Source organism: Anomaloglossus baeobatrachus, chromosome 8, assembly GCF_048569485.1.
Source record: "Anomaloglossus baeobatrachus isolate aAnoBae1 chromosome 8, aAnoBae1.hap1, whole genome shotgun sequence".
Taxonomy (NCBI): Eukaryota; Metazoa; Chordata; class Amphibia; order Anura; family Aromobatidae; genus Anomaloglossus; species Anomaloglossus baeobatrachus.
The window spans coordinates 63,163,792-63,176,713 of record NC_134360.1 but is presented as its reverse complement, the minus strand read 5'-3'; the positions used below and the strand labels follow the sequence as shown (position 1 = coordinate 63,176,713).

General features: G+C 60.4%; 1 protein-coding gene across 1 annotated transcript in view; it reads right to left on the bottom strand.

Annotated features, from left to right (window-relative positions):
• PBRM1 (polybromo 1) overlaps window positions 1–12,922 on the bottom strand; it is a 241,718-nt gene that overhangs the window by 168,908 nt on the left and 59,888 nt on the right. Inside the window, 1 exon segment of the mRNA XM_075321737.1 lies at window positions 5,848–5,964. Coding sequence (XP_075177852.1) covers window positions 5,848–5,964 — 117 coding nt within the window.

Here is a 12,922-nt window from a genome sequence, read left to right as displayed (position 1 = left end):
TCCGCGTCAAATCCGCGATAAATCCTGTAGCGTGGGCACATAGCCTTAGAGCTGCAAGACAGCCCTCCCCTACGGGGAGGCAACTGCCGCCTGCAGGACTCTTCTACCTAGGCTGGCGTCCGCCGAAGCATAGGTATGCACCTGATAATGTTTGGTGAAAGTGTGCAGACTCGACCAGGTAGCTGCCTGGCACACCTGTTGAGCCGTAGCCTGGTGTCGCAATGCCCAGGACGCACCCACGGCTCTGGTAGAATGGGCCTTCAGCCCTGATGGAACCGGAAGCCCAGCAGAACGGTAGGCTTCAAGAATTGGTTCTTTGATCCATCGAGCCAGGGTGGCCTTAGAAGCCTGCGACCCTTTGCGCTTACCAGCGACAAGGACAAAGAGTGCATCCGAACGGCGCAGGGGCGCCGTGCGGGAAATGTAGATTCTGAGTGCTCTCACCAGATCTAACAAATGTAAATCTTTCTCATACCGATGAACTGCATGAGGACAAAACGAAGGCAAAGAGATATCCTGATTAAGATGAAAAGAGGATACCACCTTCGGGAGAAACTCCTGAATGGGGCGCAGCACTACCTTGTCCTGGTGGAAGACCAGGAAGGGAGCCTTGGAAGACAGCGCTGCTAGCTCAGACACTCTCCGAAGAGATGTGATCGCTACCAGAAAAGCCACTTTCTGTGATAGTCTAGAAAGTGAAACCTCCCTCAGAGGCTCGAAGGGCGGCTTCTGGAGGGCAACTAGTACCCTGTTCAGATCCCATGGATCTAACGGCCGCTTGTACGGGGGAACGATATGGCAAACCCCCTGTAGGAACGTGCGCACCTTAGAAAGTCGTGCTAGACGCTTCTGAAAAAAGACGGATAGCGCCGAGACTTGTCCTTTAAGGGAGCCGAGCGACAAACCTTTTTCTAACCCAGATTGCAGGAAAGAAAGAAAGGTAGGCAATGCAAATGGCCAGGGAGACACTCCCTGAGCAGAGCACCAGGATAAGAATATCCTCCACGTTCTGTGGTAGATCTTAGCAGACGTGGGTTTCCTAGCCTGTCTCATGGTGGCAACGACCCCTTGGGGTAAGCCTGAAGACGCTAGGATCCAGGACTCAATGGCCACACAGTCAGGTTCAGGGCCGCAGAATTCCGATGGAAAAAAGGCCCTTGGGACAGTAAGTCTGGTCGGTCTGGTAGTGCCCACGGTTGGCCGACCGTGAGATGCCACAGATCCGGATACCACGCCCTCCTCGGCCAGTCTGGAGCGACGAGTATGACGCGGCTGCAGTCGGATCTGATCTTGCGTAGCACTCTGGGCAAGAGTGCCAGAGGTGGAAACACATAAGGGAGCCGGAACTGCGACCAATCTTGCACTAGGGCGTCTGCTGCTAGAGCTCTTTGATCGCGAGACCGTGCCATGAAGGTTGGGACCTTGTTGTTGTGCCGGGACGCCATTAGGTCGACGTCCGGCCTTCCCCATCGGCGACAGATTTCCTGAAACACGTCCGGGTGAAGGGACCATTCCCCTGCGTCCATGCCCTGGCGACTGAGGAAGTCTGCTTCCCAGTTTTCTACGCCGGGGATGTGAACCGCGGATATGGTGGAGGCCGTGGCTTCCACCCACATCATAATCCGCCGGACTTCCTGGAAGGCTTGCCGACTGCGTGTCCCCCCTTGGTGATTGATGTATGCCACTGCTGTGGAGTTGTCCGATTGAATTCGGATCTGCTTCCCTTCCAGCCACTGTTGGAAGGCTAGTAGGGCAAGATACACTGCTCTGATTTCCAGAACATTGATCTGAAGGGTGGACTCCTGCTGAGTCCACGTACCCTGAGCCCTGTGGTGGAGAAACACTGCTCCCCACCCTGACAGACTCGCGTCTGTCGTGACCACCGCCCAGGACGGTGGTAGGAAGGATCTTCCCTGTGATAATGAGGTGGAAAGGAGCCACCACTGCAGAGAGTCCTTGGCCGTCTGGGAAAGGGAGACTTTCCTGTCCAGGGATGTTGACTTCCCGTCCCATTGGCGGAGAATGTCCCATTGAAGTGGACGCAGATGAAACTGCGCAAACGGAACCGCCTCTATTGCCGCCACCATCTTCCCGAGGAAGTGCATGAGGCGTCTTAAGGAGTGCGACTGACTTTGAAGGAGAGCCTGCACCCCAGTCTGTAGAGACCGCTGCTTGTCCAGCGGAAGCTTCACTATCGCTGAGAGAGTATGAAACTCCATGCCAAGATACGTTAGTGATTGGGTCGGTGACAGATTTGACTTTGGGAAGTTGATGATCCACCCGAACGCCTGGAGAGTCTCCAGTGCAACATTCAGGCTGAGTTGGCATGCCTCTTGAGAGGGTGCCTTGACCAGTAGATCGTCCAAGTAAGGGATCACAGAGTGTCCGTGAGAGTGCAAGACTGCTACCACTGCCGCCATGATCTTGGTGAACACCCGAGGGGCTGTCGCCAGACCAAATGGCAGAGCTACGAACTGAAGATGGTCGTCTCCTATCACGAAGCGTAGAAAGCGTTGGTGCTCTGTAGCAATCGGCACGTGGAGATAAGCATCTTTGATGTCTATTGATGCTAGGAAATCTCCTTGAGACATTGAGGCAATGACTGAGCGGAGGGATTCCATCCGGAACCGCCTGGCGTTCACATGCTTGTTGAGCAGTTTTAGGTCCAGAACAGGACGGAAGGAGCCGTCCTTTTTTGGAACGACAAAGAGATTGGAGTAAAATCCTCGCCCCCGTTCCTGAGGGGGGACAGGGATCACGACTCCTTCTGCTCTTAGAGAGTCCACCGCCTGCAGCAGGGCATCTGCTCGGTTGGGGTGTGGGGAGGTTCTGAAGAACCGAAGTGGAGGCCGAGAACTGAACTCGATTCTGTACCCGCGAGACAAAATGTCTGTTACCCACCGGTCTTTGACCTGTGACAGCCAAATGTCGCAAAAGCGGGAGAGCCTGCCACCGACCGAGGATGCGGAGGGAGGAGGCCGAAAGTCATGAGGTAGCCGCTTTGGAAGCGGTTCCTCCATTTGCTTTCCTGGGGCGTGAGTGAGCCCGCCAGGAATCTGAGCTCCCTTGTTCTTTCTGAGTCCTTTTGGACGAGGAGAATTGGGCCTTGCCCGAGCCTCGAAAGGAGCGAAACCTCGACTGCCACTTTTTCTGTTGAGGTTTACTTGCTCTGGGCTGTGGTAAGGAAGAGTCCTTACCCTTGGACTGTTTTATGATTTCAGCCAATGGCTCACCAAACAGTCTGTCTCTAGATAATGGCAAGCTGGTTAAGCATTTTTTGGAACCAGCATCTGCTTTCCAGTCCTTTAACCACAAGGCTCTGCGCAAAACCACAGAATTGGCGGACGCCATAGCGGTACGGCTCGTAGATTCTAGGACAGCATTGATAGCATAGGTCGCAAACGCAGACATTTGCGAAGTTAGGGACGCCACCTGCGGTACTGCTGGATGTATGATAGCATCCACCTGTGCTAAACCAGCTGAAATAGCTTGGAGTGCCCACACGGCCGCGAATGCTGGAGCAAACGACGCGCCGATAGCTTCATAGACAGATTTCAACCAAAGGTCCATCTGTCTGTCGTTGGCATCTTTAAGTGAAGCGCCATCCTCTACTGCGACTATGGATCTAGCCGCAAGCTTGGAAATTGGGGGATCCACCTTTGGACACTGGGTCCAGCGTTTGGCCACCTCAGAGGGAAAAGGATAACGGGTATCCTTAGAACGTTTAGAGAAACGCTTGTCTGGATGAGCGTCGTGTTTCTGGATCGATTCTCTGAAGTCAGAGTGGTCCAAAAAAGCACTTAATTTACGCTTGGGATACAGGAAATGGAACTTCTCCTGCTGTGCAGCTGCCTCCTCTGCTGAAGGAGCTGGGGGAGAAATATCCAACAGTCTATTAATTGCCGATATAAGGTCATTACCATGGCGTCACCATCAGGGGCATCCAGATTGAGAGGGGCCTCAGGATTAGAATCCTGATCACCGTCCTCAGTCTCATCACAGAGAGACTCTTCTCGCTGAGACCCTGAGCAGTGTGATGACGTCGAGGGTCTTTCCCAGCGAGCTCGCTTAGGCTGCCTGGGACTGTCATCTGAGTCAGAGACTTCAGCCTGTGATGCTTGAGACCCCCTTGAAGTACGGATTAGTTCCAACTGAGGGGGACCGGGGAACATAGGCACAGCAGTGTCCATGGTCTGAGTAACTGGCCTGGACTGCAAGGTCTCCAGGATTTTTGTCATAGTCACAGACATTTTATCGGCAAAAACTGCAAAGTCTGTCCCCGTCACCGGGGCAGGGTTCACAGGCGTCTCTGCCTGGGCCACTACCACCATAGGCTCTGGCTGACGAAGTGCCACTGGGACTGAACATTGCACACAATGAGAGTCGTTGGAGCCTGCTGGTAGATTAGCCCCACATGCAGTACAAACAGTGTACACAGCCTGTGCCTTGGCACCCTTGCGTTTTGCGGATGACATGTTGCTGCCTCCTCAGAGCAGTACAGGGTGTCCAGCCAAGAAGCGACCTTACAGTGCAACTATATATATATATATATGGTACCAAGAAAAAAGTACACTAATATAACACTGAGGCACTAGTGGGGCCAGCACTAATGTGCTGCTTACCGCCCGCTTAGGAGCGGGTGTGTGGTCGCCGAAATCCCTTTAGTCTGGGTCTCCCAGAGCCTGCTGCCTTTCCCCAGCCAGACTGCATGTGTAATGGCTGCCGGCGTCCTTGTGGAGAGGGGGGGGCGGGCCCTGGGCGTATACAGACGAAGAGCGGGAAGCCTGCTTCCCACTGTGCCTAGTGAGAGGGCTGGAGCATGTAAATAAAGCTCCAGCCCTCGGCGCTGCCAATTGAGCAGCGTCTCTCCCCTACCCTGATTGACAGGGTGGGGGCGGGAACGAAGCGGCGCTAGGCCGCAGAAGCCGGGGGCTAAAGTTAGAAGCGCCGCCGCCGTAAAAGCGCGGTCGGCGCAAAGTCCCCGGCGCACCACAAGTCGCAGCTGCGCCGCCGCTCCAGGAGCGGTCGGCGCAGTAGTTCCCAACATGTAACGTCACTCAGCAAAGCTGCAGTGACCTAACCCCAGCGTGCAGCGCTACTGTCCCCGGCGCACTATAACGCTCAGCAAGCCTTGAGAGTGTCCGTGCCTGCCGGGGACACAGAGTACCTGAAAGTTGCAGGGCCTTGTCCCTGAACGGCACTCCCGCTCCAAATCCAGCAGGTTCTCTGGGTCTGTGGATGGAGCCTGGCCCCAGGGCTTGGGGGCCGGCAATATCCCACTTCCACAGAGCCCTCCAGGGGATGTGGAAGGAAAACAGCATGTGGGCTCCAGCCTCTGTACCAGCAATAGGTACCTCAACCTTACAAGCACCACCGCGGGTGAGAAGGGAGCATGCTGGGGGGCCCCATATGGGCCCTCTTTTCTTCCATCCGATATAGCCAGCAGCTACTGCTGACTACAAACAGTGGAGCTATGCGTGGATGTCTGACCTCCTTCGCACAAAGCAGAAAACTGGTGAGCCAGTGATCCCACTGGGGGTGTATAGCCAGAAGGGGAGGGGCCTTACACTTTTTAATGTAATTGCTTTGTGTGGCCTCCGGAGGCAGTGCTATACACCCAATCGTCTGGGTCTCCCAATAGAGCGCCGAAGAAAAGACATTTCACGCTACATGTTTCGTTGCTGAAAAACCAAGATCACATTTTCAACAAGGATGTTAAAATCCACTCTAATTCACATTTTCGCATATTAGAGCGGTGGATCGGATCTCAAAAACAGAAGGGAACTGTCCACTCGATCTGGTATGTGCCCCGTTCTGGATCATTGCCCTTCACCTCTCATCACTTACCATTTTAGAAGGGACTTTCTGAAACAGCTCACTGATCACCCTGCCGTTAGGATCTGCAGCAGCGGTCACAGCTTCCAGCAACTGCTCCAAGATCGGTCTTAAATAATTCTGTGACGTCTAAAATGACAAACAAAAAGTTTTTCACTCATTTATCATTACTTTTCTTTTTAATATTACATTACATTACATTACATTAACCCTAATATAATAATCAGTATTTATTTATTTTTTTCCCTTTACTTCTTCCAGGAGCCATACGTTTTTTTTCATGCTCCATCGACATTTTTCCTCCGGGATGAGGGGGAAAAAACAGGGCCGGGGGGGGGGAGGGGGGGGAGAGAAGAGGGCCAGAGGGAGGGGGGCGGGGGGGAAAGAAGAGAGCCAGCAGGGGGGGGAGAAGGGGGGAGAATAAGAGGGCCAGAGGGGGGGAGGGGAGAATAAGGGGGCCAGATGGGGGGGGGGATAAGAGGGCCAGAGGGAGGGGGGCGGGGGGGTAAGAGGAGGGCCAGAGAGAGGGGGGTGGGGGGGGGGGAAGAAGAGGGCCAGGTGGGGGGGGGGGGGAAGAGGGCCAGAGGGGGGGGAAGAAGAGGGCCAGAGGGGGGGGGAGAAGAGGGCCAGAGGGGGGGGGAGAAGAGGGCCAGAGGGGGGGGGGGGAGAAGAGGGCCAGAGAGGGGGGGGGGAAGAGGGCCAGAGGGGGGGGGGGAGAAGAGGGCCAGAGGGGGGGGGGAGAAGAGGGCCAGAGGGGGGGGGGAGAAGAGGGCCAGAGGGGGGGGGGAGAAGAGGGCCAGAGGGGGGGGGGAAGAGGGCCAGAGGGGGGGGGGGGGAGAAGAGGGCCAGAGGGGGGGGGGGGGGAGAAGAGGGCCAGAGGGGGGGGGGGGGGGAGAAGAGGGCCAGGGGGGGGGGGAGGGGGGGGGGGGGGGGGGGGGGGGGGGGGGGGGGGGGGGGGGGGGGGGGGGGGGGGGGGGGAGGGGGGGGGGGGGGGGGGAGGAGAAGAGGGCCAGAGGGGGGGGGGGAGAAGAGGGCCAGAGGGGGGGGGGGGGGGGAGAAGAGGGCCAGAGGGGGGGGGGGGGGAGAAGAGGGCCAGAGGGGGGGGGGGGGGGAGAAGAGGGCCAGAGGGGGGGGGGGGAGAAGAGGGCCAGGGGGGGGGGGGAGAAGAGGGCCAGGGGGGGGGGAGAAGAGGGCCAGGGGGGGGGGGGAGAAGAGGGCCAGAGGGGGGGGGGAGAAGAGGGCCAGAGGGGGGGGGGAGAAGAGGGCCAGAGGGAGGGGAAGAAGAGGGCCAGAGGGAGGGGAAGAAGAGGGCCAGGTGGGGGGGGGGGAGAAGAGGGCCAGAGGGGGGGGAAGAAGAGGGCCAGAGGGGGGGGGGGAGAAGAGGGCCAGAGGGGGGGGGAGAAGAGGGCCAGAGGGGGGGGAAGAAGAGGGCCAGAGGGGGGGGGGAGAAGAGGGCCAGAGGGGGGGGGAGAAGAGGGCCAGAGGGGGGGGGGGGGGGGAGAAGAGGGCCAGAGGGGGGGGAGAAGAGGGCCAGAGGGGGGGGGGGGGAGAAGAGGGCCAGAGGGGGGGGGAGAAGAGGGCCAGAGGGGGGGGGGGGGGGGAAGAGGGCCAGGGGGGGGGGGGGGGAAAGAGGGCCAGAGGGGGGGGTGGAAAGAGGGCCAGAGGGGGGGGGGAAGAGGGCCAGAGGGGGGGGGGGAGAAGAGGGCCAGAGGGGGGGGGGGGGGAGAAGAGGGCCAGAGGGGGGGGTGGAAAGAGGGCCAGAGGGGGGGGGGGAAGAGGGCCAGGGGGGGGGGGGGGGGGGGGGAAGAGGGCCAGAGGGGGGGGTGGAAAGAGGGCCAGAGGGGGGGGGGGGAAGAGGGCCAGAGGGGGGGGGGGGGAGAAGAGGGCCAGAGGGGGGGGGGGGGGAGAAGAGGGCCAGAGGGGGGGGGGAGGAGAAGAGGGCCAGAGGGGGGGGGGAGGAGAAGAGGGCCAGAGGGGGGGGGAGGAGAAGAGGGCCAGAGGGGGGGGGGGGGAGAAGAGGGCCAGAGGGGGGGGGGGGAGAAGAGGGCCAGAGGGGGGGGGGGGAGAAGAGGGCCAGAGGGGGGGGGGGAGAAGAGGGCCAGGGGGGGGGGGAGAAGAGGGCCAGGGGGGGGGGGAGAAGAGGGCCAGGGGGGGGGGGGAGAAGAGGGCCAGGGGGGGGGGGGGGGAGAAGAGGGCCAGGGGGGGGGGGGAGAAGAGGGCCAGGGGGGGGGGGGAGAAGAGGGCCAGAGGGGGGGGGGAGAAGAGGGCCAGAGGGAGGGGAAGAAGAGGGCCAGGTGGGGGGGGGGAGAAGAGGGCCAGAGGGGGGGAAGAAGAGGGCCAGAGGGGGGGGGGGAGAAGAGGGCCAGAGGGGGGGGGGAGAAGAGGGCCAGAGGGGGGGGGGAGAAGAGGGCCAGAGGGGGGGGGGGGAGAAGAGGGCCAGGGGGGGGGGGAGAAGAGGGCCAGGGGGGGGGGGGGGGGAGAAGAGGGCCAGAGGGGGGGGGAGAAGAGGGCCAGAGGGGGGGGGGAGAAGAGGGCCAGAGGGAGGGGAAGAAGAGGGCCAGAGGGAGGGGAAGAAGAGGGCCAGGTGGGGGGGGGGGAGAAGAGGGCCAGAGGGGGGGGAAGAAGAGGGCCAGAGGGGGGGGGGAGAAGAGGGCCAGAGGGGGGGGGAGAAGAGGGCCAGAGGGGGGGGGGGGGGAGAAGAGGGCCAGAGGGGGGGGGGGGAGAAGAGGGCCAGAGGGGGGGGGGGGGAGAAGAGGGCCAGAGGGGGGGGGAGAAGAGGGCCAGAGGGGGGGGGGGGGGGAAGAGGGCCAGGGGGGGGGGGGGGGAAAGAGGGCCAGAGGGGGGGGTGGAAAGAGGGCCAGAGGGGGGGGGAAGAGGGCCAGAGGGGGGGGGGGGAGAAGAGGGCCAGAGGGGGGGGGGGGGAGAAGAGGGCCAGAGGGGGGGGTGGAAAGAGGGCCAGAGGGGGGGGGGGGAAGAGGGCCAGGGGGGGGGGGGGGAAAGAGGGCCAGAGGGGGGGGTGGAAAGAGGGCCAGAGGGGGGGGGGGGAAGAGGGCCAGAGGGGGGGGGGGGAAGAGGGCCAGAGGGGGGGGGGGGGAGAAGAGGGCCAGAGGGGGGGGGGGGGAGAAGAGGGCCAGAGGGGGGGGGGAGGAGAAGAGGGCCAGAGGGGGGGGGGAGGAGAAGAGGGCCAGAGGGGGGGGGGAGGAGAAGAGGGCCAGAGGGGGGGGGGGGAGAAGAGGGCCAGAGGGGGGGGGGGGAGAAGAGGGCCAGAGGGGGGGGGGGGGAGAAGAGGGCCAGAGGGGGGGGGGGGGAGAAGAGGGCCAGGGGGGGGGGGGGAGAAGAGGGCCAGGGGGGGGGGGAGAAGAGGGCCAGGGGGGGGGGGGAGAAGAGGGCCAGGGGGGGGGGGGGAGAAGAGGGCCAGGGGGGGGGGGGAGAAGAGGGCCAGGGGGGGGGGGGGAGAAGAGGGCCAGAGGGGGGGGGGAGAAGAGGGCCAGAGGGAGGGGAAGAAGAGGGCCAGGTGGGGGGGGGGAGAAGAGGGCCAGAGGGGGGGGGAAGAAGAGGGCCAGAGGGGGGGGGGAGAAGAGGGCCAGAGGGGGGGGGGGAGAAGAGGGCCAGAGGGGGGGGGGAGAAGAGGGCCAGAGGGGGGGGGGAGAAGAGGGCCAGAGGGGGGGGGGGGAGAAGAGGGCCAGAGGGGGGGGGGAGAAGAGGGCCAGAGGGGGGGGGGGAAGAGGGCCAGGGGGGGGGGGGGGGAAAGAGGGCCAGAGGGGGGGGGGGAAAGAGGGCCAGAGGGGGGGGGGAGAAGAGGGCCAGAGGGGGGGGGGAGAAGAGGGCCAGAGGGAGGGGAAGAAGAGGGCCAGAGGGGGGGGGAGAAGAGGGCCAGAGGGAGGGGAAGAAGAGGGCCAGAGGGGGGGGGAAGAAGAGGGCCAGAGGGAGGGGAAGAAGAGGGCCAGAGGGGGGGGGAAGAAGAGGGCCAGAGGGAGGGGAAGAAGAGGGCCGGGGGGGGGGGGGGGGAGAGAAGAGGGCCAAAGGGGGGGGAAGGGAAGAAGAGGGCCAAAGGGGGGGGGAAGGGAAGAAGAGGGCCAAAGGGGGGGGGGAAGGGAAGAAGAGGGCCAAAGGGGGGGGGGGAGGGAAGAAGAGGGCCAAAGGGGCAGAAAGGGGGGAGAAGAGGGACAGAGGGGGGGGGGAGAAGAGGGCCAGAGGGGGGGGGGAGAAGAGGGCCAGAGGGGGGGGGGGGAGAAGAGGGCCAGAGGGGGGGAGGGGAGAAGAGGGCCAGAGGAGGGGAGGGGAGAAGAGGGACAGAGGGGGGGGGGAAGAAGCGGGCCAGAGGGGGGGGGGAGGAGAAGAGGGACAAAGGGGGAAGAAGAGGGGGGGGTGAGAGAAAAGGAGGAAAGGGGGGGGGAAAAGGGAGGGAAGGGGGGGGAGGGGGAAAAGGGGGGAAAGGGGGAAAAAGGGGGGAAAGGGGGAAAAAGGGGGGAAAGGGGGGAAAAAGGGGGGAAAGGGGGGGAAAAAGGGGGGAAAGGGGGAAAAGGGGGGTAAAGGGGGAAAAAGGGGGGAAAGGGGGGGTAAAGGGGGGTAAAGGGGAGGAAAGGGAGCAAAGGGAGCAAAGGGAGGAAAGAAGGGAATTTTGTTTACTTACCGTAAATTCCTTTTCTTCTAGCTCTAATTGGGAGACCCAGACAATTGGCTGTATAGCTACTGCCTCCGGAGGCCACACAAAGTATTACACTCAAAAGTGTAAGGCCCCTCCCCTACTGCCTATACACCCCCCGTGGGATCACGGGCTCCTCAGTTTTAGTGCAAAAGCAAGAAGGAGGAAAGCCAATAAACTGGTTTAAACAAATTCAATCCGAAGGATATCGGAGAACTGAAACCATTCAACATGAACAACATGTGTATACAAAAAAACAGGGGCGGGTGCTGGGTCTCCCAATTAGAGCTAGAAGAAAAGGAATTTACGGTAAGTAAACAAAATTCCCTTCTTCTTTGTCGCTCTATTGGGAGACCCAGACAATTGGGATGTCCAAAAGCAATCCTGGGTGGGTAAAAGAATACCTCGTGATAGGGCCATAAAAACGGCCCTTCTTTACAGGTGGGCAATTGCCGCCTGAAGGACTTGTCCACCTAGGCTGGCGTCCGCCGAAGCATAGGTATGCACCTGATAATGCTTGGAAAAAGTGTGCAGACTCGACCAAGTAGCCGCCTGGCACACTTGCTGAGCCGTAGCCTGGTGCCGTAATGCCCAGGACGCACCCACGGCTCTGGTAGAATGGGCCTTCAGCCCTGAGGGAACCGGAAGCCCCGCAGAACGGTAGGCTTCAAGAATTGGTTCCTTGATCCACCGAGCCAGGGTGGATTTGGAAGCTTGCGATCCTTTACGCTGGCCAGCGACAAGGACAAAGAGTGCATCCGAACGGCGCAGAGGAGCCGTGCGGGAAATGTAGATTCTGAGTGCTCTCACCAGATCCAACAAATGCAAATCCTTTTCACATTGATGAACTGGACGAGGACACAAAGAAGGTAAGGAGATATCCTGATTGAGATGAAAGGGGGATACCACCTTAGGAAGAAACTCCGGAATCGGGCGCAGAACCACCTTGTCCTGGTGAAACACCAGGAAGGGGGATATGTATGACAGTGCTGCTAGCTCGGACACTCTCCGAAGAGATGTGACCGCTACTAGAAAGGCCACTTTCTGTGAAAGGCGAGAAAGGGAAACATCCCTCAAAGGCTCGAAAGGCGGCTTCTGGAGAGCAATTAGAACCCTGTTCAGATCCCAGGGCTCTAACGGCCGCTTGTAAGGAGGGACGATATGACAAACCCCTTGCAGGAACGTGCGTACCTGAGGGAGTCGTGCTAGGCGCTTCTGAAAAAATACAGATAGCGCAGAGACTTGTCCCTTAAGGGAGCCGAGCGAGAGACCTTTTTCCAACCCGGATTGCAGGAAGGAAAGAAAAGTAGGCAAAGCAAATGGCCAGGGAGAAACTCCCTGAGCAGAGCACCAAGCTAAGAATATCTTCCACGTCCTGTGGTAGATCTTAGCAGAGGTTAGTTTCCTAGCCTGTCTCATGGTGGCAATGACCTCTTGAGATAATCCTGTAGACGCTAGGATCCAGGACTCAATGGCCACACAGTCAGGCTCAGGGCCGCAGAATTCTGATGGAAAAACGGCCCTTGAGACAGCAAGTCTGGTCGGTCTGGTATTGCCCACGGTTGTCCTACCGTGAGATGCCACAGATCCGGGTACCACGACCTCCTTGGCCAGTCTGGGGCGACGAGGATGGCGCGGCGGCAGTCGGACCTGATCTTGCGTAGCACTCTGGGCAACAGTGCCAGAGGTGGGAACACATAAGGCAGCCGGAACTGCGACCAATCTTGGACTAAGGCGTCCGCCGCTAGAGCTCTGAGATCGTGAGACCGTGCCATGAAGGCCGGGACCTTGTTGTTGTGCCGGGACGCCATTAGGTCGACGTCCGGGCTCCCCCAGCGGCGACAGATCTCCTGAAACATGTCCGGGTGAAGAGACCATTCCCCTGCGTCCATACCCTGGCGACTGAAGAAGTCTGCTTCCCAGTTTTCTACGCCCGGGATGTGAACTGCGGATATGGTGGATGCTGTGTCTTCCACCCACGTCAGAATTCGCCGGACTTCCTGGAAGGCTTGCCGACTGCGTGTCCCTCCTTGGTGGTTGATGTATGCCACCGCTGTGGAGTTGTCCGACTGAATTCGGATCTGCTTGCCTTCTAGCCACTGCTGGAAGGCTCGTAGGGCAAGATACACTGCTCTGATTTCCAGAACATTGATCTGAAGGGTGGACTCTTGCTGAGTCCACGTACCTTGAGCCCGGTGGTGGAGAAAAACTGCTCCCCACCCTGATAGACTCGCGTCTGTTGTGACCACCGCCCAGTATGGGGGTAGGAAGGATTTTCCTATGGACAGTGAGGAGGGAAGAAGCCACCACTGAAGAGAGTCCTTGGCTGCCTGAGAAAGGGAGACGTTCCTGTCTAGGGACGTCGACTTCCCGTCCCATTGGCGGAGAATGTCCCATTGTAGTGGACGCAGATGAAACTGCGCAAAAGGGACTGACCTCCAT